The 22,850-nt window shown below is 56.1% G+C and overlaps 3 protein-coding genes across 7 annotated transcripts in view; all 3 read left to right on the forward strand.

Moving 5' to 3' along the window:
- Positions 1 to 2,777, forward strand: part of NECTIN4 (nectin cell adhesion molecule 4) — a 25,893-nt gene extending 23,116 nt beyond the window's left edge. Inside the window, exons 9-12 of the mRNA XM_077760019.1 lie at positions 85 to 241; positions 658 to 745; positions 1,148 to 1,222; positions 1,517 to 2,777. Of these exons, the coding sequence (XP_077616145.1) occupies positions 85 to 241; positions 658 to 745; positions 1,148 to 1,222; positions 1,517 to 1,741 (545 nt within the window). The 3' untranslated portion in view covers positions 1,742 to 2,777. The remainder of the gene's footprint in view (positions 1 to 84; positions 242 to 657; positions 746 to 1,147; positions 1,223 to 1,516) is intronic.
- A 1,065-nt stretch (positions 2,778 to 3,842) lies between these two features.
- On the forward strand, positions 3,843 to 18,441 carry ARHGAP30 (Rho GTPase activating protein 30). Its single transcript, XM_077760092.1, has 12 exons — positions 3,843 to 4,275; positions 8,663 to 8,765; positions 10,978 to 11,122; positions 11,969 to 12,051; positions 12,212 to 12,319; positions 12,932 to 13,059; positions 14,183 to 14,354; positions 14,433 to 14,536; positions 14,618 to 14,695; positions 15,237 to 15,600; positions 15,633 to 15,951; positions 16,043 to 18,441. The coding sequence occupies exons 1-12, from the start codon at positions 4,179 to 4,181 to the stop codon at positions 17,660 to 17,662; spliced, it is 3,321 nt and encodes a 1,106-aa protein (XP_077616218.1). The 5' UTR covers positions 3,843 to 4,178; the 3' UTR covers positions 17,663 to 18,441.
- Positions 18,442 to 19,313: 872 nt separating this feature from the next.
- The window catches only part of USF1 (upstream transcription factor 1), a 6,355-nt gene continuing 2,818 nt past the window's right edge, over positions 19,314 to 22,850 (forward strand). Inside the window, exons 1-4 of one of the 5 annotated variants that reach the window (XM_077760093.1) lie at positions 19,314 to 19,453; positions 21,935 to 22,027; positions 22,425 to 22,474; positions 22,638 to 22,753. In XM_077760093.1, coding sequence (XP_077616219.1) covers positions 22,020 to 22,027; positions 22,425 to 22,474; positions 22,638 to 22,753 — 174 coding nt within the window. In that variant the 5' untranslated portion in view covers positions 19,314 to 19,453; positions 21,935 to 22,019. Of the gene's footprint in view, positions 19,454 to 19,645; positions 19,969 to 20,127; positions 20,215 to 21,075; positions 21,651 to 21,934; positions 22,028 to 22,424; positions 22,475 to 22,635; positions 22,754 to 22,850 lie in introns of those variants that run through there. The other 4 variants (XM_077760094.1, XM_077760096.1, XM_077760095.1 and 1 more) reach the window with 4 other exon arrangements.

Below are 22,850 nucleotides of genomic sequence, written 5' to 3' on the forward strand. Positions count from 1 at the left end.
GTTTGGGATGCGCCTTGTGAGGGCGCTGGGGCAGGGTTTGTGGGGGCGGGGCCTCCATCTCAGACGGAGGTCTGTGTCCAGCAGACCCTCAGGACGCCCCCGGGAAGCAGGTGGACCTGGTGTCGGCCTCCGTGGTGGTGGTGGGTGTGATCGCCGCGCTCTTGTTCTGCCTGCTGGTGCTGGTGGTGGTGCTCATGTCCCGGTACCATCGACGCAAGGCCCAGCAGATGACCCAGAAATAGTGAGTACCGGCCGCCTCTGGGTGGGTGGAGCTAGGCTGGGAGCAGCAGGTGCGGGCCAGCCCCCAGGAGGGAGGGGGACACCCGGTGGCCTGATGCCTGGAGAGCTTAGGGACCGGAGGTGGGCAGAGTCCTTCTGGAGGTGAGGAGGGCCCGGGCCTCGGCTGGACGGGCAGAGCCATGCCTGAGCGAGGCTCAGATCCACGTGCCCGGGTACCACCAAGCACATACACCCTAACAGGGCTCACACTCGCTCTGCAGCCACATACTGCCACCTGCAGCCACTCACTCACACTGGCAGGGACCGCACCACACCCACCCACACCCTCCAGCCCCGTCTCAGAGGCTCAGCCCAGCTGGGCCCACCTTGGGAGGCCACGGGGACCCTCAGCTCCTAACAAGGGCGTTTCTTTCCCAGTGAGGAGGAGCTGACCCTGACCAGGGAGAACTCCATCCGGAGGCTGCACTCCCATCACTCGGACCCCAGGAGCCAGGTGTGTGCCAAGGTCGGGTGCATCTGGGACTGGGGGAGGGGAGAGGGGGGAGGGGAAGAGAAGGGAGGGATGGGGGAAGGGGGGCAGAGAGGGAGGCTTGGGGGGCCTCTTTGTAGACCGGAAGGTCAGACAGCCCTCTGCCGGGGCTGGCCACTGACTTGCAGCTTGGGCTGGGGGTGGAGCCGCTTTGGGGTGCACTCTGGGTCCGCCTGGCCCCTTCGGCACCGGCCCGGGGGCTGCCCGGGGAAGCCTCCATCAGGACTGGTTCCAGGGCCGGGCTGGGTGTGTGTGTGGGGGGGTGAGGACGCATGTGTCAGGGAGAGAGGACAGGCGGACAGGTCGTGGTGGGGGAAAGGTGATGAAGGAGGACCCTGAGCCCTGTTCTGACTCCTCCCCCATGTCCGGGCCCCACAGCCGGAGGAGAGTGTAGGGCTGAGAGCCGAGGGCCACCCCGATAGTCTCAAGGACAACAGTAGCTGCTCTGTGATGGTGAGGCCCCCCGGCCCCACCGGCGTCCCCACCACTCACCTCAGGCCCCTCTCCTGCTCTGGGATGTGGCGAGCCAGCCACCCCCTCGCCCCCCTCGGTCTCGGGCCGGCTCAGGTCGCAGCCCAGCCGGCACCTCTGCGGTGCCTGGGTTCTCCTTCCCCATGCCTGACACTCATTCCTGGCCCCCATGTCTGAGCCCTTGCTTGCACCTGACCTCCGACCCTCCGGCTCCCCCTCCCCCAGTCTGGCTGCCCTGCTTTTGTCCCTGATGTGTCTTCTGCCCTTGGTGTGCAGAGCGAAGAGCCAGAGGGCCGCAGCTACTCAACGCTGACCACGGTGAGGGAGATTGAAACACAGACTGAACTGCTGTCCCCCGGCTCCGGGCGGGCGGAGGAGGAGGAAGATCGGGACGAAGGCATCAAACAGGCCATGAACCATTTTGTTCAAGAGAACGGGACCCTGCGGGCCAAACCCACGGGCAACGGCATCTACATCAATGGGCGGGGGCACCTGGTCTGACCCAGGCCTGCCTCCGTCCCCTAAGCCTGGCACCTTCTGCTGACCTGGGGGATTTCCGCTCATCACGTGGTGGGGGGGGGCTCCCTAAACACCCTATTTCTTCAGGAAGACACTCCCCATCCCACTGACTGCTCGACCTTTTTCTCCAACCCTTCTGTTGGACAAAGGGAGGCTCCGCGAAGGTTGAGTCCTTCCCAGTGTGTGTGTGTGTGTGTGTGTGTGTGTGTGCGCGCGCGCGCACGCGTGCACGCAGGTCACCGTGTGCATGTGTGAGTGTTCACTGACCTTTCACGTGTGCAGGGGTGATGTGCCCGTGTGGTGGTGTCACAGTCCAGGTGAACCTGGTGTGTCTGGCTTGTGTGTCGTGTGGCTGCGTGACCTCTACCTGTAAGCGCAGGTTATCTCCTCGGACCCCAGAGCAGTATTAATGATGCAGAGGTTGGAGGCGAGAGGTGGAGACAGTGGGCCAGACCCAGGTGTGCGGGCCGGAGCTGGATTCTGGCCTCCTCAGTTGGGGGACCGGGCTCCCCCCACTTGAAAGCTGTCGGGGCAAGTGTGAAGCAGCCGGCTCAGGGGTCTGCCAGGCTAGAACTGTTCTGGAAGACGCCCCTGGCCCTCTGGTGGCCTCTGGTGGCCTCCGGTGGCCTCTGGGCCTGCTACACGTGCATATTGTGCATATTTTCTATAAATAAGCCTGCTGGGGGAGTTTCTTTAAGGAATACTTTAATAAGAGACACAAATCTTTGAAAGAACACTTTCCATTTATCTGGATGTTTGTAATTGCTTGGACTGCTCCGAGTGAGGCCAGCCCACCCAGAAAGTCAGCCCCACTAGACCCTAGATGCTCAGACCCCAGCAGGGGGCTAATGCCCGCGGTTTTGAAAGGTGCTTCTGCTAAGACACTTTAATTTAGGTAGCCTCTCGGGAGGGAGCCTGGACGCATGGAGTCTGAGCAGCGGGAGCCTTTCCTTAGTTGTATCCACAGTTGTCTGTGGTCCCTTGGGGGTTGCGGGGACTGGGTGACAGGGAATCCTGGTTCGGACGCGGTGTAGGGGAGAGAGGGTAGTGATTACAGATCAGGGGAGGGGGGGTTCAGGTGGGGAGGCAAGAAGGTCTTCTTTTCCCCAGGGGCCTCAGGGTCACTAACTTGGGGCTCTTCTGGCAGTTTTGGGGTTGGGGTGAGATACGGTCCGCGGTTGCCTGGCCCACCCAAACACACTCAGCTGGAATACCCGGATTTTTGTGCCCAAACCCTGCTTGGCCCGAAATCTGGATTCCCCCCCGCCTCCCGGCCCCGCCCTGGCCCCGCCCCGGCTCCCCAGCCAGCCCAGGACTTTGGATGTGGAACCCAAAGATCTGGGGTCCTAGTATGTACATTTGGTGTAAATATGTGCATATTTGTATATAAAATGATATTCTGTTTTTAAATAAACAGATAAAAGCTGTTCTGACTCGTCCCTGTCTTGCCCCTCGAGCCACTCGGTTCTCCCTCAGCACCATCCTCCCCGCGGCCCCGAGTAGGGCGGGAGAGAGCGTGGCTGTGGCTGGGGGCTAAAGGGGAAGACATGCCCCCACCAGACCCTCTGCCCTCTCCCGGGGTCCCCTGATCCTCCTGGGACGCCCGGCGCCCTTGTGCGCGCTGTTGCCATCCTGGGTCACCGAAACGGGCCTGGGAGACAGGCTGCGGCCCACACTCCTTCCAGACAGAAAAGCTGACCCTCAAGTGAGTTCCAGGGAAAGAGCTGGAAGGATTCAAGATCACCTAGTTCACCCCCTTCACCGTCACAGGTGTGGAAGCTGAGGCTCAGCGGGGTCATGTGACTCGTCACAAGCCGGCTGGGGGCCAAGCCTGGCATCCTCCCGGGGGCTTCGCACGGCCCGTGCCACCTGGCTCTCAGGCCGGCCCCCAGCCTCCGCCTCGGAGCCCCCCAATTCTGGTCTCCGCGGGTGTCAGGCACCTGCTCACGCCCCGGGCACCGCCACCCCACCCCAGGGCTCTGACCTCACCTCCTCCTGACCAATGAGGGGAGTCCCAGCGACCGGTTGAGGATGTGAATGTGAGCTGCCTCCCCCACCCCAGGCCCTGTGGTTGCAAAGATGCTCTAACAGGAAGCGGGTTTGAGGAGCTGAACGGCTTCCTGCTCCCCCAGGGCTGAGCAGGGCCAGAGGGGCGAGTGCCAGCCTGGGCCACGAGACACAGCTTCTTGCCAGGGTCCTGGCAGCTTCCTCTTCCACGGCCACTTCCGGGTGGCCGGGGCCCCCAGAGGCGTGAGCTGTGGCCCGTTGCCCAGGCCACCTTCCACTCCCCCGGTTCGGAGCCCGGCCTCCAGGGGCCGGGCCAAGCCCAGAGGCCGGCTTGGGATCCCATGGGGGACCGGTAGGGCAAAGGTCTTGGGGGGCAGAGAGGTGGCTGGGCCAGGGCCTGGGGGCTCCAGCCATGAAGTCTCGGCAGAAAGGGAAGAAGAAGGGCAGCTCGAAGGAGAGGGTGTTTGGGTGTGACTTACAGGAGCAGCTGCAGCGTTCCGGCCAGGAGGGTAAGGAGGTGGCTCAGGGCCGCTGCTGGGTGGGGGGGCCTGGGGCCTCTGCGCCTGGTCCAGTCTCAGGGGCGGAGGCAGCTCCCAGGTGCTCGTGGCGAGGGGGCAGTGGCGAGGGGTCAGCGCCCAGGAGGCTCCGAGCAGGCGTGGCAGGAAATGTGGCTCAGCAGAGGAGAAGGCAGGGGAGCCCCTTGTGTAACTACCGGCGGGTGGGGAGGCTGAGGGAGAGCATGGAGAGACGGGAGATGGAGAGAAGTAGGCAAAAGAGAGGGGAAGGCATCCCTGCTGGGGATGGGAGGCTGTGGGACAGGGTCAGGGGACAAATGGCCAAAGGGCCCGTGGATGGTCCTTGGGTCAGAATGAAAGGAGACAGAAGGGCGCGGAGAGTCTGAGGGTGGCCCTGGGGCGCACGGGGGTTTCCTGGTTGGAGGAGAGCACCCTTGGGGCCACCATGGTCGCGGGGTTCTGGGCCCTCGGCAGCCTTGCTGCAGGTGAGAGCGTGGGTGGCATCTCTGTCCCCCAGTCTCTGTGACTCTCCCTGTGCAAAGGAGAAGCAGGTTGAGAGTGGAGGGCGAGGGCAGAAGCGGCTGAAGCGCAGGCTGTGGGAAGGGTCCGAGAGATTCCCCGAGGCTGGTGGGAGGGCAGGGGTGCAGGGTGCAAACGAGGTGGGCGTGGCGCTGTCTGTGGGACTTGTCCACCGCCTCCCTGAGTTCCCTAGAGGGGCCTGGAAGCCAGCAGGGCCCGGGACAAGGCTGGGCTCACCCCGGCATGGAGTAGCCGCTCACAAACTTTGCCTTGATTTGAAATTGAACCCAGGTATCCCGGCTGCCCGGCCCAGCTTGTTTTTGGCCTTCTGAGCTCCTCCCAGAGAAGGGCACGATCCCCCCCACCCCACCCCACCCCACCCCAATCTGTCATTTCCTCTTCTCTGCTCTGGGTTGTGGTGCCTTCAGTCGGGGAGGGTGATGGTGGTTCCCAGCTCATTTCCTGCTATTAGCCCCGCCCCCTCATCCCCAGACACCTCCTTCCGCTTTTCTCCTCCCCCAGAGGCCCCCATCCCCAGGGGCCTCCCCTCAGGGAAACCCAGGGCCCACAGGAGTCTTAAACAGCTGAAGGCTTTGCTCGGCCAGCACAGGGCTGACTCCTTTACAAGGGGCTCCTCTTGAGAAGGATGACTTCTTGGCCAAGCAAAGGCCACGTGATTCAATGGGGCTGAGGCCCTTCCAGTTCTCTGCAAATCCTCAGTTCAGTCTCCTCCTTCTGGTGCTGCCCTTGTCTGTGGGCCCCCAGCCAGGCTCCTGTTGAAACATGGAACCCCCCCCGCCGGCCCACACCCCACTCCTGTATCCCCTCCTGGCCTCTGTCTGCATTCCCAGCGCAGGTGAGCGCCATGTTCTCTGGAAGGTTGCTGGGGCCTGGTCCTCGGGAATCCCAGAGGAGGAGAGAAGCAGCCCCTCCCTTCCCCTGAACCTCACCTGAGCTCAAGGGTGGCGTGATCTCGGGCACCCCTCCCTACCCACTCCCCCTTTCCCTGGGCACAGACAGGTGGAAAGTGAAAGGCCAGAGAGAGGCTGGTAATGGCTTCGCTCTCTTCCTTCCCCAAGCCCTACCTGTACTGAGCTCTTTCTTTGCCTACCCTTTATCTCTTTGTTCTCCTGTTCAGGATCCTGATTCTCCAGTCTCTAAATTCTGGGCCCGCCTCCCTGACCCCGCCCCCATTCCTTGATGTCTCCATGGCTTGTCTCCGGCACCTCAGCCCTGTCCCTTACTTTCATTTCTGATGCCACGGCCCTGACTTCGTCTCCTTGACCCATCTCCTCTATGGCTCTGATTCCTTAGGCTCTCGAATACCTTCTTTAAGGGCCGTTTCTGGAGATTCGAAATCAACAGAGAAAGACAGGATGGGGAAGACCTGGCTTGGATGCAGCTCATGTGAAAAGGACCTAGGTTTTAGGTGACAGCGGACTATTTATGAGACAACAGAGGAATATGGTGGCCGAGAGAGTTGGTGTGGCACTAGGCACCTGAGGGGGGTCCACCCAGTTTCTTCAGTGCTGGGAATCTGAGGTCAGGGGACCCTGGCAACTGCGCACAGGTCCTGGAAGGATGGACGGTGAACTGCAGGGGGTCAGGACTCAGGTGAGGCGAGAGAGGGGACCAGGGTGCCACATTTAAGGAAGCCCTTGCCTGCCTGCCTTCCTTCCTTCCTCCTTCCCTTCCTTCCTTCCTTCCTTCTTTTCTCTCTCTTTCTCCCTTCCTCTCTTCCTCCCTCCCTCCCTCTTTCTCGCTCTCTCTTTCTTTTCTGTCTCTCTTTCCCTCCCTCCTTCACTCCCTCCCTCTTTCTTTTTCTTTCTTTCTTTCTTTCTTTCTTTCTTTCTTTCTTTCTTTCTTTCTTTCTTTCTTTTCTTTTCTTTCTTTCTCTTTCTTCCTTCCGTCCTTCCTTCCTCCCTCCCTTCCTCCCTTCTTCCCTCCCTCCCTCCCTTCCTTCCTTTTTAAAAAAGTTTTTTTTTAATTAATTTTTTTAGTAATCTCAATGTGGGGCTCAAACTCATGACCTTGAGATCAAGAGTCACATGCTTTTCTGAAGGTCGTGTGTGTGCACAGTTGGCACTTGCACAGCCCTAGGAATGGGTGGCTCCTTAAATTCCACACCCAAGTCCTGGCTCTGGGTGCAGGGGGTGGACAGGAGGGCAAAGGGTGTGTACATCAGGCCACATGAGGAGGGTTTACAATAGTGGTTGATGGGTTTATTGATTATTTCCTTCATTTTGTATATCTCTTAATTACTTCATCCCACCAAGAACTTGGGATGCATGATTCCAAAACCCAACATTTTACATCTCTGTGCGAGATGCTGGGGGAAATGTCACTGGATTCAGAGGTGGAGATGCAAGGAAACTAGTGATAACGAAGTGCGGTAATGTGCTACAATATAGACACGAGCAAGGGGCTCAGAGGTGGAGGTGATGTTTGAGGTGTGTTTTGGAGAATGCATCAGGATTCACCCATCAAAGACAGAGGGAAGGGTATTTCCAGGCAAGGGAAAAACATGAGTTATTGCACCAAGGCTTGTTCATGGAGTAGCAAAGAGCTGGATCATAGGGCCTGGTATTTGATGGGTCTTATATACCAGGCTGAGGAGTTTATATTTTACTCTAGATCTGTAAGGCAAGCAATGAAGATTGGGGTGGAGCAAGGTGTTTATGGAGCAAAAGATATAAGGCAGGGAAAGCTTTAGCAAGAGACATATATGGCCTTATGTAGGGTTTTCACACAGGGTATTGGAGGGTTTCCTGCGTCTGAGACATCATGTCAGAAAACAGGAGGGATATCAAAGTCAGTAACATTCTGTTCGGGCCTCAGAGAGGGCGCACGCACACAAAACTGGTCGCAGTTAGAGCTTGTTGTTAAGGAGCTTACAGTCTAGTAACAGGGGAGGGGGCCCAGACTGGGAAAGAGAATGCAACTTTTTGCATGCCTGGATGTGAATTCTGGCTCTCGCTGGTAATACTGGGCTCTCGTTATTTCTCTGACCCTCTGCAGAATGAGAACTAGAGTACCTAATGCACAGTGCATGGCACATAACTGCTTCTCTCTTGAACTGACCTGTGTGAAGTTCGCCACAATTTAGTGTGCCTTCCTATGACAGACCTAATACACATGCACTGGTTTACCAGAGAGGGGGCTTTACAGTAGTCCCTGTCAGTCCAGCTCCGTGTGAGTTTGGACAACTAATGCTCCTTCATCTTTTATAGAGTGTTAAATAAATGTACTTTCTTTTTTTTTTTTTTTAAGTTTCGTTATTTATTTTGAGAGAGAGAGAGAGAGAGCAGGGGAGGGGCAAAGAGAAGGGGAGAGAGAGAATCCCAAGCAGGCTCTGCACTGCCAGCACAGAGCCCGACTTGGAGCTCGAACTTACGAACTGTGAGATCATGACCTGAGCTGGCATCCAGAGTCAGACACTTAATTGACAGAGCCACCCCGGCGCCCCTAAGTAAATGTACTTTCAAGTCCTGCCCTTTTACTCTGGGTCCCCTTCCAAGCAGACTGCTGCCCCTTTGAAAATTCTGGGGTAGCAGCTAGTGATTACAGAGAGACAGATTTCAGTTCAACAAAGGCAGAACTTTCTAACAGGAGTGGGCAGACTGGACATTTTCCAGTCACTTGGGGGTTTTTTGCACAGGCTCTGGACCCAATGGGCAGAGAGGTTGGCAGAATGGGGTCGATGTCCTCTGAGACTCCTTCGGACAAGTTTTTATTCTGTGAGCTCTGCCTTCAGTCTCCCTAAACCCCCATCCCTGACTGATGCTTCCATATCTCAGATCCCCTGCGGTCTCTGTTCTCGCAGACCTTCTGATTTCCTTCTCTGTGCCGTCTATGTCCCCAGTGCCGCAGGTCCTGAGGAGCTGTGCAGAGTTCGTGGAGGAATATGGAGTGGTAGATGGGATCTACCGCCTCTCAGGGGTCTCCTCCAACATCCAGAGGCTCCGGTGAGTCAGGTGTGGAGGGGAGGGCTCTGTGGGAACCAGAGGGGCGAGGGGAAGGGAGAGGAAACATGGATGCTCCCTGCTGTCTAAGGGAGGGGCTCTGGAGTCTCTTCAGGAAAGGCTGAGACCATGCACCCCATTCCCCCCGGGCGAGCGTGCATGCGTGCTACACATATACATACGTCTCCACTCCCATATACATCCACCCAGGTTTTTAAAAATTGGGTATAATTCATATACTGTAAAACCCACTATTTAAATATGTACAACTCAGCAATCTTTAGTATTCAGAAGGTCACACATGCCACCATCACCACTAATTACAAAACATTCATCAACCCCTAAAGCAGTCGCTCCACATTTCTCCTTTCCCTTAGTCTTTGGCAACCACTGGGTGACTACCCGACGCTATGGGCTTGCCTGTTCTGGACGTTTCATAGAAACAGAATCGTATAATTGTGACCTTATGTGTCTGGCTTCTCTACTTAGCATGTTTTCAGGGCTCATGCATGTTGTCACATATGCCACTACTTCATCTCTTTTTACGGCTGAATATTTCAGTGTAAGGCTTTACCACGTTTCGTTCATCTGTACATCAACTGATGGACGGTGCATCGTTTCCACCTCTTGGCTGCCATGAATAATGCCGCTGTGAACATTCACGGACAAGTATTCATGTAGACGTATGGTTTCAGTTCTCTGGAGTATATCCCTGCGAGTGGGCTTGCTGGCTCATATGTTGAACTTTTCAAGGAGCTGCCAGACATGGCAGTGTGTAATTCCACACCTCACCAGTGGGGCATAAAGCTTCCAATGTCCCCCGCATCCCGCCAGCCACCCCAGTTGTTGTGAAGTGACATTTCACCTGTATTTGCATTTCCCTAACAGCTAATGACATTGAACGGCTTCTCATGTGCTTATTACTCATTTGTATATCTTCTTTTTTTTTTTTTGAAGCTTTTTGATGTTTATGTTTGAGAGAGAGAGAGAGAGTGTGTGTGAGCAGGGGAGGGGCAGAGAAAGAAGGAGACACAGAATCTGAAGCAGGCTCCAGACTCTGAGCTGTCAGCACAGAGCCCGATGAGGGGCTGGAACCCATGAACCTTGAGATCAGGACCGGAGCCGAAGTTGGATGCTCAACCGACTGAGCCACTCAGGCATCCCACATTTGTATATCTTCTTTGGATAAATTGCTATTCAAATCCTTTGCTTTTTTTTAAATGTTTATTTATGTTTGAGAGAGAGACAGAGTGTGAGCAGGGGAGGGGCAGAGAGAAACAGAGACACAGAATCTGAAGCAGGCTCCAGCAGGGATCGAACTCATGAGCCATGAGATCATGACCTGAGCTGAAGTCTGATGCTTAACCAACTGAGCCACCCAGACGCCCCTCCCTCGCTCATTTTTTTTATCTATTTATTTATTGAGAGAGACGGAGAGAGTATGAGTGGGGGAGGGGCAGAGAAAGAGGGAAAGAGAGAGAATCCAAAGCAGGCTCTGCGGTCAGTGCGCAAAGCCGGACGCAGGGCTTGAAAGCCATGAGATCATGACCTGAGCTGAAATCAAGAGTTGGCTGCTCAACTGAATGAGCCCCCCAGGCACCATCCGCACCCCCCACTCATTTTTAAATTGGATTATTTGTTTCCTTTGAGTTGTAAGAATTCTGTAGTCCAGATATTAAACGCTTCACCAAATCTACGCTTTGCAAACATTTTCTTCCATTCTGTGGGCTGTCCTCACTTTCTTGACAGTGTCCTCTGACATGAAAAGTTTGTCACATGATGTTCAATGTATCTATTTTTTCTTTGATTGCTTGTGTTTTTGGTGTCTTATCTGAGAACCTGTTGGCTGGCCCAGGGTCACGAAGACTTACGTTTACGTTTCCTCCTAAGAGTTGCGCTCCTCCACCCGTACACACACCCAGAGATGCGTGCAAGCTCATCCCCCCTGCCTTGCCACTCACATCCGCGGCTCCGTCCCCAACACGGATCCCTATGCAGGCACACGTCCATTCCCCTCTCGAGCCACCAGCCTCACACCCACTCTACAGCGTGACAGGTACACCTGTGCCTGCTGCCTCATGTGTGCCACGCCCCGACACCCTCTTTCCAAGTCCCCAGCCTGTTGACCCTTGATCCTGCCTGGGCCCCCCTGCAGAGCCCCCACCTCTGCCACTGCCCCCAGCGCCCCCACTCCTCACACTCCGCACCTCCCCAGGCAGGAGTTTGAGGCAGAGCGGAAGCCAGACCTGCGGAGAGACGTTTACCTCCAGGACATCCATTGCGTCTCCTCGCTGTGCAAGGCCTACTTCAGAGAACTGCCAGACCCGCTGCTCACTTACCGGCTCTATGACAAGTTTGCTGTGAGTGGAGAGGTCGGGAGGGGCATGGAAGACAAGGCTGAGGGGTCACTGCCCTGGTGTTGACATCCACTGCTGGACGTTCACTCTGCCCTGAATGACAGAGACTACGTGGAAATGAAAAGACCCCCCTCCTCGTCCCGCCAATCTCCCCCCCTCTTCTCTTCGCCCTCCCTCCTTCGCTTCAGGCCTGCGGCTCACACACAGAGTGCAGGGACAGGGCTGGGGGAAGTAGAGCCCAGGCGGAGAGCCGAGGGCCCTGGGAAATCACCTAGGCCAAAGCTTCCCTCCATTTAAGAGAATGAGAACCCTTCCCGGAAGTCAAAACGTTTCCAGGAGTGTGCCTCCACAGCAGATGGGATGTTGAGCATCTTTTGAATATGAAAATACATGACAAAAATGCTATCTTGAAATCTGTAACATTTAAAAGAAATAAGTTGCATTTGGTTGAGCAGAAAAGCATTTTAAGAATCGGGCACAGCTGCCCACACAATTTAGCCCACGCCGGCTAGACCGTGGGCACCTCGGAATAACTCCACAGCCCCAGGAGCTCCAACAGCACCAACACTGAAGGTGTCCCTGGTACCGGGGCGTCACCGGGGAGGAGGCCAAGGCAGAGTGGCAGTGAGCTGCTCAGGGTCACAAAGCTATGAGGTGGCATTGCCGAGCCCCAGCTGCGGGTCCTGTGGGCCCCGAATTCTGAGCTCTGTCTGCTCCTCAGTTTGTGTCGGAAGATCTGGGGTGGGGGGCAGCACAGGTGGCTTCTGAGAGTTGGGCTCAGTGCTCTGAGGAGTAAGCAAGGGCAGTGCTGGCGCGCTGACTTGGTTCCCGAACGTTCCTCCCCGGCAGGAGGCTGTAGCCGTGCAGTTGGAGCCGGAGCGTTTGATCAAGATCCTAGAGGTGCTTGGAGAACTTCCTCTCCCAAACTACAGGTGTGTGGGGCCCCTCCCTTCCCAGAGTGCTGACTCCCCCCATGCAACCCTGGGGCCTCCATTGGTCTCTTCTCCTCTGGCTCCCAGACCTCAACCCCACCCTTGCCCTGGGTGGGCGTCCCCTGTAGGGTCCCTGGCCCACGATGCCTCCCTTCTGCAGGACCCTGGAGTTCCTCATGCGGCACTTGGTACACATGGCCTCATTCAGCGCTCAGACCAACATGCACGCCCGCAACCTGGCCATCGTGTGGGCCCCCAACTTGCTGAGGTGGGCACATGTGTGGGCAGCATGGGGGGGCGGGGTCCTGGCAGAGCCTAGCCCCCAGAGGCTGCCCCAGGAGTGGGCGTAGATGTGTGGGTGCCCTGGGGAGGGGTGTGGTGTCTCGCACAACCCAAGGAGAAACAGGGAGTTTCAGAATTACCAGTGGGATGGGGTTTACCCACTGGACACCAGGCTTTTGTGCCTTCTTATGCTGTTATCACTGAGCTCAGGGACTAGAACCGGAAGAGTCTTTGTTGAGTGTTTTCACAAGGTTGAGTGTTTTCACAAGGTTCTCACAATGGTTGAGCAAACGTCTCTCAGTCCATTGAAGATCTGGCCTGTATATCACTCCCCACGGTGCAAGGCAGACTCTGAGAAGTCCTGGTGTTCATTATAACGAGGCACCCTCGTGTGCAAAGGATAGAGATTAATTCTGACGGGGGTTAATTCCCCGAGGGCTTCCTGAAGGCAGGCATTTGAGACTTGAATCATGCATGTGGGTTAAGAGGTGGAGATGAGGTTAAGGGCATGCAGGGGAGGGGTGTAGGGTATTTTTAGGGAGAATTCAGATGGGGAAGTGTGGTGAGGCTGGAGGGGAATAACTCTGCATCTCCACAGGTCTAAGGACATAGAGGCCTCGGGCTTCAACGGGACAGCAGCCTTCATGGAGGTCCGCGTGCAGTCCATCGTGGTTGAGTTTATCCTCACACACGTGGACCAGCTCTTCGGGGGCGCGACTCTCTCCAGTGAGCGTCCCTCCCACCCACCACACCACCACACCACCACACTCTGGGGAGTCATGTCAGAGTTACAGAGGGCCTTGGAGGACAGCTCGTTCAGTCTCCCCGTTTTGCAGATGAGAGCTGAGACACAGAGGTGTTGCTGAGGGTCCCATGGAGAAGACCTTGGAGACACGCCGTCCTTGACCAAACCTCTCCTGCATAGCCTGACCTTCTAATCACCTTCCTGGCTCTGGGGGCCAGTGACTGATCATTCCCAGCCCAGCCCACTGGGGCCACTGTACTGGGATCTCCTGACCATTGTCCCTTAAGACTCCCTCTTGAGGAGCTAGACACAGAGGGTCTGTCTCCCAAGGGCTCCGGGGATATCCTCAGCCTGACAGTTAGTTGGTGGTGGGAGGGTACCACAGAAGCTGAAGCCCTCTCTCATCTCTTTTTTTAAAAATGTTTATTTTATTACTTATTATTATTAAATTTTTTAAATATTTATTTTTGAGAGAGCGAGACAGAGTGTGAGCTGGGGAGGGGCAGAGAGACACACACAGAATCCCAAGCAGGCTCCAGGGTCCGAGCTGTCACCACAAAGCCTGACACAGGGCTCGAACTCATGAACCGTGCAATCATGACCTGAGCTGAAGTCGGATGCTTAACCAACTGAGCCAGCCAGGCGCCCCATTATTTATTTTTATAAGAGTTTATTCATTTTTGAGAGAGAGAGAAAGAGAGAGCGTGCAAGTGGAGGAGGAGCAGGGAGAGGGAGACAGAGGATCTAAAGTGGGCTCTGTGCTGACACCTGACAGCCGATGCAGGGCTCGAACTCATGAACCGTGAGATCCATGAGATCATGACCTGAGCTGAAGTTAGATGCTTAACCGACTGAGCCACTCAGGTGCCCCTCTTTTTTTTTTTTTTTTTGAGAGAGAGGAAGCAAGTGGGGGAGGTGCAGAGAGAGAGGGAGACAGAGGATCTGAAGCAGGCTCTGCGCTGACAGCAGCCAGCCCGATGCGGGGCTCCCACTCACAAACCATGAGATCATGACCTGAGCCAAAGTTGGATGCTCAACCAACTGAGCCATCCAGGCGCCCTCTCATCCCTGTTCTTGGCTGGCCAATTCCTCTCCTTGTCCTAGGTGGTGACACAGAGAGCGGATGGCGATCACTTCCAGGGGCGAGGGCATCAGGCAGCCCTGAGGACCTCATGCCCAGGTCCCTGCCCTACCATCTGCCTAGCGTCCTGCAGGCTGGCGATGGACCCCCACAGATACGGCCCTACCACACTATCATTGAAATCGCGGAGCACAAGTAAGGCCTCCTTCCTGGCCCTCCTCCCCCACACTGACCGCCAGGCTCCAACCCCAGTGATTTCTCCATTCCTTCCAGGAGGAAGGGGTCTTTGAAGGTCAGGAAGTGGAAATCTATCTTCAATCTGGGTCGCTCTGGCCATGAGACCAAGCGTAAACTTCCACGGGGTGCTGAGGACAGAGGTAAGTCTGGAGGGATGTAGGGGGAGGGGGTCTGCTGAAGGAGAGCCAGACCCTGACCCTACAAACATCCATGTCTTGCAGAGGACAAATCCGATAAGGGGACTTTGCGGCCAGCCAAGAGCATGGACTCACTGAGTGCTGCAGCTGGGGTCAGCGATGGTGAGTGTAGGTGTGCACTTGCGTGTGTGTGTGTGCGTGTGTGTGGGCATGCATAGGCTGGTGAACACCTGTGTGCAAGCCTGTCTGTGCGTGTCTCTGCAGAGGAATGGCAGTATCACGGATGAGACCACTGGGTGTGCATTTTTGTGTATTTGTCTGTACGCGTGGCCAATGGCGCTCACTAATTTCAAAAAATATGTAATGAGTGCTTATTACACACCACCCACAGTACCCGATACGAGGTTTACAATAGTGAGCTTACCATCTAATCAACAGGCGTGTTCCTAGGAGCATACATAGAGGGAGACAGTGGGGTGTGGGTTTGTGGGAGGGGGCAGTGACAGCCGGAGGGAAGGGGGTTCCTAAGTGAGTGGAACTGCGGGGCTGCTGTGGAAGGTTCGCAGCGGTGGCCAAGAGAGGCGCCTTGCAGGCTGTCCTGACCCGCAGGCTTGAGAAAGCAGCGCACACTCACCGGAGCCTTCCTGAGGCGTCCGCGTCCTTTGGTAGCTGAGGCCCTTGCTCTTCGCTCTCTCCTCCGCAGAGCCCACGGGGCTGGTGGGACCCAGCCACCCCCAGCCGAGTGCGATGCTGCAGGACAGCTTGGAGAATGACCCTGTGGAGGCAGCGGAGGGTGAACAGGAGCGGGAGCCGGAGGCCCTGGGCGGCACCAACTCTGAGCCAGGCACGCCCCGAGCCGGCCGGTCAGGGATCCGCGCCGGGGGCAGCAGCCGGGCAGAGCGCTGTGCTGGGGTCCACATCTCAGACCCCTACAATGTCAACCTCCCACTGCACATCACCTCCATCCTCAGCGTGCCCCCAAACATCATCTCCAACGTCTCCTTGGCGAGGCTCACCCGAGGCCTTGAGTGCCCGGCCCTACAGCCCNAGGACTGTGGGCCCATACGGTAGCAGCTCTAGGAAGATCCATATTGTAGAGGGTGGAGGGTGGTCCTGACTTTTGTGTTCCTGGGACTACCTTTCTCTCAACAGATGAAAAGTTGGAGGCAAGTTCAGCCGCAGGGCCCCTGGCTGACTGTGGCCTGGCGGACATGGCCCCTGCCCTGGAGGACTGCCTGTCCCAGGAGGTGCAGGATTCCTTCTCCTTCCTAGAGGACTCAAGCAGCTCAGAGCCCGAGTGGGTGGGGGTGGAGGATGGGGAGGTGGCCAAGGCAGGAACGGCAGGAGCAGCCTTCTCCCCCGGGGAGGACGACCCTGGGATGGGCTACCTGGAGGAGCTCCTGGGAGTTGGGCCTCAGGTAAGGAGGGGCTGTACTGCGTTTGGGGTGGTGGGGAAGCCAGAGGGTGGACAGGGCCTCCTGGTCCTGAGCCCCAGTGCTATGCCCGCAGGTGGAGGAGTTCTCTGTGGAGCCGCCCTTGGATGACCTGTCTCTGGACGAGGCACAGTTTGTCCTGGCTCCCAGCTGCTGTTCCCTGGACTCTGCGGGCCCCAGGCCTGAAGAAGAGGAAAGTGGGGAAGAAGTCTTCCTGAGTGCCTACGATGACCTAAGTCCCCTTCTGGGCCCCAAACACCCAAACTGGGAGGGTCCAGGGAGCCTGGAGGAAGAGGCGGCAGGATGTGGGGGACAGGGGGCTCCAGGGCAGGCTGAGGGAGAGCAGGCATGCTGGGAAGGTGGAGCGGGCAAGGAGGCTGAGCCTGAAGGCAGGTGGGACATCAGGGAGGAGGCTGAGGGGAGTCCAGAGAGCGAGGTGGAGGATGGAGAAGCAGGTGAGGAAGGAGGGGAGGCTGGGGGAAGCCAGGAGATGATGGCCAATTTGGAGGAAGGGGGTGGGGAAGAGCCAGAGGCCAAGGCAGAGGAGTCCAAAGGTCAGCAGGACGATGAGTGTGTGGAGGAAGCTAAGGGTGCAGAGGGAACAGGAGAAGAGCAGGGCAAAGACAATGAGAAAGAAAGAAAGGCTGAGAGAGAGGAAGAGGCTGAGGAAGGAGAGGAAGCCCAGGTACAAGCCACAAGGGACCCAGAGTGCAGGGCCCAGGAAACCCACGTGGCTGAGGAGAGCTGGGAAGTCGTACATGAACTAGAGGCTGAAGGAGGCAGAGAGGATGAGGTCAAAGGACAGAAGGAGCATGAGAACCAAGAGGCAAGAGAAGACCAAGGAGACGGTGAAGAGAGCGGGAGCCCAGAAGCAGCAGCTGGAGGAGGAGCAGAGGGGGTCAGCAAGGAAAGGGAGAGTGGGGACAGAGAGCACGAGAGAGAGCAGAGCGATGGAGGTGACCATTTAGAAAAGGACTCCCTTCCCGAAGGGCCACACGTAGAGCCCCTGGAGGTTGACAGTGCCAAAGGGGGCAACTCCCAGTCATCGGAGGCAGAACAGGCAGTCCCACAGCCACCCCGGCCAGAGGAGATGGAGCCCGAGGGGCAGCTCAGTTCCGAGGGCTGCAGTCTGTGCCCCTGTCCTCTTGGCTCAGCTAGTGGTGTGGGCATGCGCCTGGCTTCCAGCCTGGTTCAGGTCCAACAGGTCCGCTCTGTGCCTGTGGTGCCCCCCAAACCACAATTTGCCAAGATGCCTAGTGCAATGTGTAGCAAGATCCACGTGGCGCCTGCAAACCCATGCCCGAGGCCTGGCCGGCTTGATGGGGCTCCTGGGGAAAGGGCTTGGGGGTCCCGAGCCTCCCGTTCCTCATGGAGGAATGGGGGCAGTCTTTCTTTTGATGCTGCTGTGGCCCTGGCCCGGGACCGGCAGAGGACTGAGGCTCAGGGAGTTCGGCGGACCCAGACCTGTACTGGGGGTGGGGACTACAGAACCTCCCCTTGTAGTGTGACCCCTGCCTATTCTCGGCCACTTAGCTGCCTAGAGCTCCCATCTGAAGACACAGACGGGTCTGGACACCGGAGTCGGCTTAGTCTGCCCCCCAGGGAACCCCAGCCCCCTGACCCTCTTCTGTCCCCCCAGCGCCGATCATATGCATTTGAAACACAGGCTAACCCTGGGAGAGGTGAGGGACTGTGAGTAGTCCCCCAGTGCTGGGGAAAGGGGACAGGAAGTTGTCTTGAATCTCCGGGTTCCCAGACTAGCTGTTTCTTCTGCAGCCTGAGCAGCTGGAGTGTCCAACACCATAGGCTTTGACCCCTCGGCTTCTCTTTTTGACTGTGGGAAGCATCGTCTCCGTTGGTTTACTTGAGCTTGTCTCAGACACAAAGCACTTATCCTTAGGATATTCCCAAGAAAGTCACCAAGATCCTGTTACCAGGGAGTGGGGTCATTGGTCAAAGGGAACAAAGAGTAGGCAGAAAACTTGGAGGTTTCTCAAAGTGAAGAATGAAGAGGGAACTCCAGCTAAGTTCCCGCTCTCCTCCGAGGCTGTGTACTTCCCTTCATGGAAGCCCAGGGTGGAGGAGGGGAGGGCAGGGCCAGGTCAGAGACCATCACACATAAACACTTCTGAGTTGCCCATCCTTATTCTGCTCTTGGGCCCTTGGCTACCTCCTGACACTTTAGCTCCAGATTAGGAGGAACATGTCAAGGAAGATCTCTGAAGTCCTCAAAGTGTGTTGGAGGGACTGGCTCCCTTGCCAGCAACCCCACCCCCTGCCTCCAGTCACTTTTAGGAAGAGACATCTACAGATCTCCCTGGCTTCTCCTTTTTCCTTTGGAATAAATTCCTCCTATTTCAAGGAAGGAGAATAGCATAACTCAGGCCCTGGGACTGCTTCTCCAGACAGGCTGGGGCCACAGGCTCCATTCTAGGAAGAAGCAATCTCAGAATAAAGGTTATACTTTTAAACGTACACAGTGTGGAGCCTCGTTTTTCTTACTCGAGTCTTAGGTGATGGGTATCACATTTTCATATTTGGTAAGATGTCTTCTTGCTGTTGTTGTTAGGGTGCTCTTCCTCAGTTGTCATGGAGACCTGTGGCTAGAAACTAGAGCTGGGTTCATGGTGGTCAGGAAATGAGGAAGAGAAACTTTTATTTACATAATGCTCGTTATCTACCAGTAAAGGCTAGGTATTCTATGAGCATAAAATCTATACCCTTGATTTTAGTCCACATAAAGATTCTGTAAGTTTGGTACTGGTATCTCCGTTTCACAGATGAGAGAGCTAATTAACTCAGAAGGCTTGCCAATGTTCTCAGCAGAGGCAGGTTTGAGACCCGTGTTTGTCTGCCTTCTGATCACACCATGCTGCTCCAAATCCATTATGGGTAGGTCTTAACTGAGAAGAAGGGAATCAAGATGCCTCTCACAGAAACTGAGAACCTTTCAAAAACTGGAAGCTCTGGGAGTGTTTGGGTGACCAACCGCTGACGCTACTACAAAGGACTATACCCAAATCTATCTTCATCTCCAGGGGACACCAAAAAAGTGTCCTGATCCAAGATGGCCTCCCCAGTAGCCCTTGTTAAAGATGGCGCCTCCGCCCGACGTCCCTCCCTTGATCTAAGCCAACCTCCTTCCCTTCTGCCACTAAAAACGCCTTGTCCAACAGAAAAATGGGAGCACACGTCAGTCATCTTTCGCCCGTTCTTGCCGAAAGCCACAGACACTTCAGTGTCATTCTCTCAGGAAGTTCCTTCTTCTCTGCCCCGGCGACAGCCTCACCCACCCACTTCTTTCATCAAGCGGGACGACCGGAAGTGGGGCGGCTCGGAGGCTGGGCGGGCCGAGAGAGACACTTCCGCCCCTCAGCAATATGGCGGCAGGCCGGGAGTGCGCATGAGCAGCTGTCCATGGAGCTCTCCGAGTCCGGAGAGGGAGAACACGGTCGGGGGAGATCGGCGGCTGAGGCGGCCTTGGCCGGTGAGTTCGGAACCGGACGCGGGTCGCGAGTCTAGAGGCTGGGTGCGCCCGTGGGCAGGGCAGCTTGGATTTCGTTCCCGTTTTCAGGTGGCGGACCGCCCGGGGAGGAAGTCTTTGTTTTGCGGGAGGGGGCCGAGCCCGGTCCTTTCTCTCCCGCCCCCCTTTGTGGGCCGAGCGCACTCCGCNCGGGCGCCTCACTTCTTTCGGGACTGGGTCGTTTTCCCCTTTGTGTCCAGACTTAGCAGGGGCTCTTGCCGGGCCCTGCGGGCCCGAGCGCGCACGCCCCAACGTCCTGTCCGCGTTTCCGAGTCGCATCCCCTAATGCTCAGGAAATGCTTCCGGATGTCCAAGTAAGAGTTGAGTAAGCGGCCTGACCCCGTTGCCGGGTGTCCTCAGAGGCCGCCCCTGGCTGACAGCTGCGGGCGATAGAGACGCCTCCCGTGCGCTGCCGGCTCCTGCCTTCAGCGCCGCCAGCCTCGGAGGGGCGCTTCCTCCGCAGGTCTGAGGATGGACAGGTAGGTGGCCCCGAAACACGGGTCCTACTTCCCCTTGAGGACGGGGATCTCCTCGCTGCGCTACTTCCTCCGGACACTTTCACTTTCGGTTCTTTTTTTTTTCTCCCCTTTGTTTTTTTGTTTGTTTGGTTGGTTTTTGATTCTTTTTTTTTTCCTTTTGGTCAGTACTTCCCTTCGATGCGGGCTTTTCAAGGCTCATCCGCTGAAGATTTTCCTTGGACAGGAAAGATTTGGAGGACCTTATGGGTAGAGACTTGACAAAAATCTTACCCTTTCGTGGCGGGATAATTTTGTTGTTTTGTACGGGTAGCCGTATCTTTCTGGAGACGTGGGTCTTCACAGCTATTTGTTTTTCCTCCTCTCCGGGTCGGATGTTAGGACCCTAAGGGGGGGGGGGCACCTTGCAAATGAGTTCCTTTTCCATTGTCTCTCCTTCCCGAACCTGGAGCCTGGAGTTTTTTTCCCTTTTGCTGAGATTCAGTTGGTTTGGAGTTGCCATGGCAACATTTTAGCAACAGCGTTGTTCAACGGGAAGGCTTGGTGAAGAAAATAGAAGGGGCTTGTAGATGATACACTTGGACTTTAGGGTCTTTAACAAATGACATAAATCTGGACACCCCAAAGCAAGAGCCCAAGGGGCCAAGCAGAATGAGGCCCAGGGGCCACGTCTGTTCTTTGTGGTTCAGGGAGGTCTTCCAATAGCAGTGGGTTTCAGGTTTCCCCTTCCTAGACTTGAGAACAGAAATTTCTTGGTACAGGATGTGGCTGAGAAGCAGGAGGAAGAACCGATGTCCAGTGGCCCCGGGTTTTTGACAGTGGTGGTCTGAACGTGGCCTTCCTAACCCCGAAGTCATGGATGATCATAATAGCTCTAGTAATGACCCACCCTGAGATCTGTCTTTTCTCCGTGTTCCCGTGCCGTGTCACTGTCTCCTCTCCCCCCGGGATTTGGAGGGATAATGGAGGGCCCAGGGGCACTATTTGTAGAGTTAATCGTTCAAGCACTGTAGCCCCCTTCTCAGCATCAGAATGGAGGAAACTGACTGTNTATGGGTAGAGACTTGACAAAAATCTTACCCTTTCGTGGCGGGATAATTTTGTTGTTTTGTACGGGTAGCCGTATCTTTCTGGAGACGTGGGTCTTCACAGCTCTTTGTTTTTCCTCCTCTCCGGGTCGGATGTTAGGACCCTAAGGGGGGGGGGGCACCTTGCAAATGAGTTCCTTTTCCATTGTCTCTCCTTCCCGAACCTGGAGCCTGGAGTTTTTTTTCCCTTTTGCTGAGATTCAGTTGGTTTGCAGTTGCCATGGCAACGTTTTAGCAACAGCGTTGTTCAACGGGAAGGCTTGGTGAAGAAAATAGAAGGGGCTTGTAGATGATACACTTGGACTTTAGGGTCTTTAACAAATGACATAAATCTGGACACCCCAAAGCAAGAGCCCAAGGGGCCAAGCAGAATGAGGCCCAGGGGCCACGTCTGTTCTTTGTGGTTCAGGGAGGTCTTCCAATAGCAGTGGGTTTCAGGTTTCCCCTTCCTAGACTTGAGAACAGAAATTTCTTGGTACAGGATGTGGCTGAGAAGCAGGAGGAAGAACCGATGTCCAGTGGCCCCGGGTTTTTGACAGTGGTGGTCTGAACGTGGCCTTCCTAACCCCGAAGTCATGGATGATCATAATAGCTCTAGTAATGACCCACCCTGAGATCTGTCTTTTCTCCGTGTTCCCGTGCCGTGTCACTGTCTCCTCTCCCCCCGGGATTTGGAGGGATAATGGAGGGCCCAGGGGCACTATTTGTAGAGTTAATCGTTCAAGCACTGTAGCCCCCTTCTCAGCATCAGAATGGAGGAAACTGACTGTGCTCTGTGGATGACTGGATGTTGTTCCTGGCCGAGTCTTCATGGAGCCCAGCTTCTTGAAACGGGCTGTTCAGTTTCTTGGCCTCACCACCAACTCCCTGATTTCTACCAGGACTTAGCACTCTGGCCTGTGAGGCGGGAGATACAGAGACTTCCACAGAAGGACCAGATCCTCGGATGCGCCCCCTTACAGAGAGATGAAGGGGTGAGTGAAGAAGAGGTAGGGTCTGGGGCGGGAGGTGGGAGGCCCGGTAGAACGCAGAATGGCTAAGAGCACTGGCTCTGGAGTCGGGTGGACCTAGATTCTGATTTCAGCTCCATCACTTACGAGCTGTGTGATCTGCTTCCCCATCTACAAAACGCAAGTACTGCTGCTCACCTCATCGTGCTGTTGTTAGCATTAACTAAGACACCGCTCGTTCAGTGCGTAGTTCAGTGGTGTGCACACACAATAAACACTCAGTAAACACTAGCCGTTGTTATTCTAACCTGACCCAGGATCTGTTGGGAATGCCATGGAGTTTGGGAGCCATATGTTACTGGGTCGGTGAGCTTTTTATTCGCTTCTTCTCTTATTCTTTCTCTTTTCCCTTCACAAACAGGCAGCAGAAAACAGCTGAAGCAGAAGAGGGGACGGTGCAGATTCAGGAAGGTGGGTGGTAGAAACAGACCTGAGACCAAGAGCCCATCGTGGCCTCTCCCCGCCCCCCATGGGCGCGTCTCCCGGGCACGCTCATCCTTCTGAATGACATGCAAGTGGAACAGGGGGAGAAGGTCAGTAACTCAGACACTTTTCCTTTGCTCTTTTAATTCAGGTGCAGTGGCAACTGGGGAGGACCCCACCAGCGTGGCTATTGCCAGCATCCAGTCAGCTGCCACCTTCCCTGACCCCAACGTCAAGTACGTCTTCCGAACTGAGAATGGGGGCCAGGTAAGGGAGGGGGCCAGGCGGCTGCAGGTGTTACCTGGGGCTGGGGATGAGGGGGGGAGACCTGGCTTGGCGGGTGGGGTGAAGGTGTGGGCCCCTG

The sequence above is a fragment of the Crocuta crocuta genome, unplaced genomic scaffold (genome assembly GCF_008692635.1).
Source record: "Crocuta crocuta isolate KB4526 unplaced genomic scaffold, BGI_CrCroc_1.0 scaffold133, whole genome shotgun sequence".
NCBI lineage: Eukaryota > Metazoa > Chordata > Mammalia > Carnivora > Hyaenidae > Crocuta > Crocuta crocuta.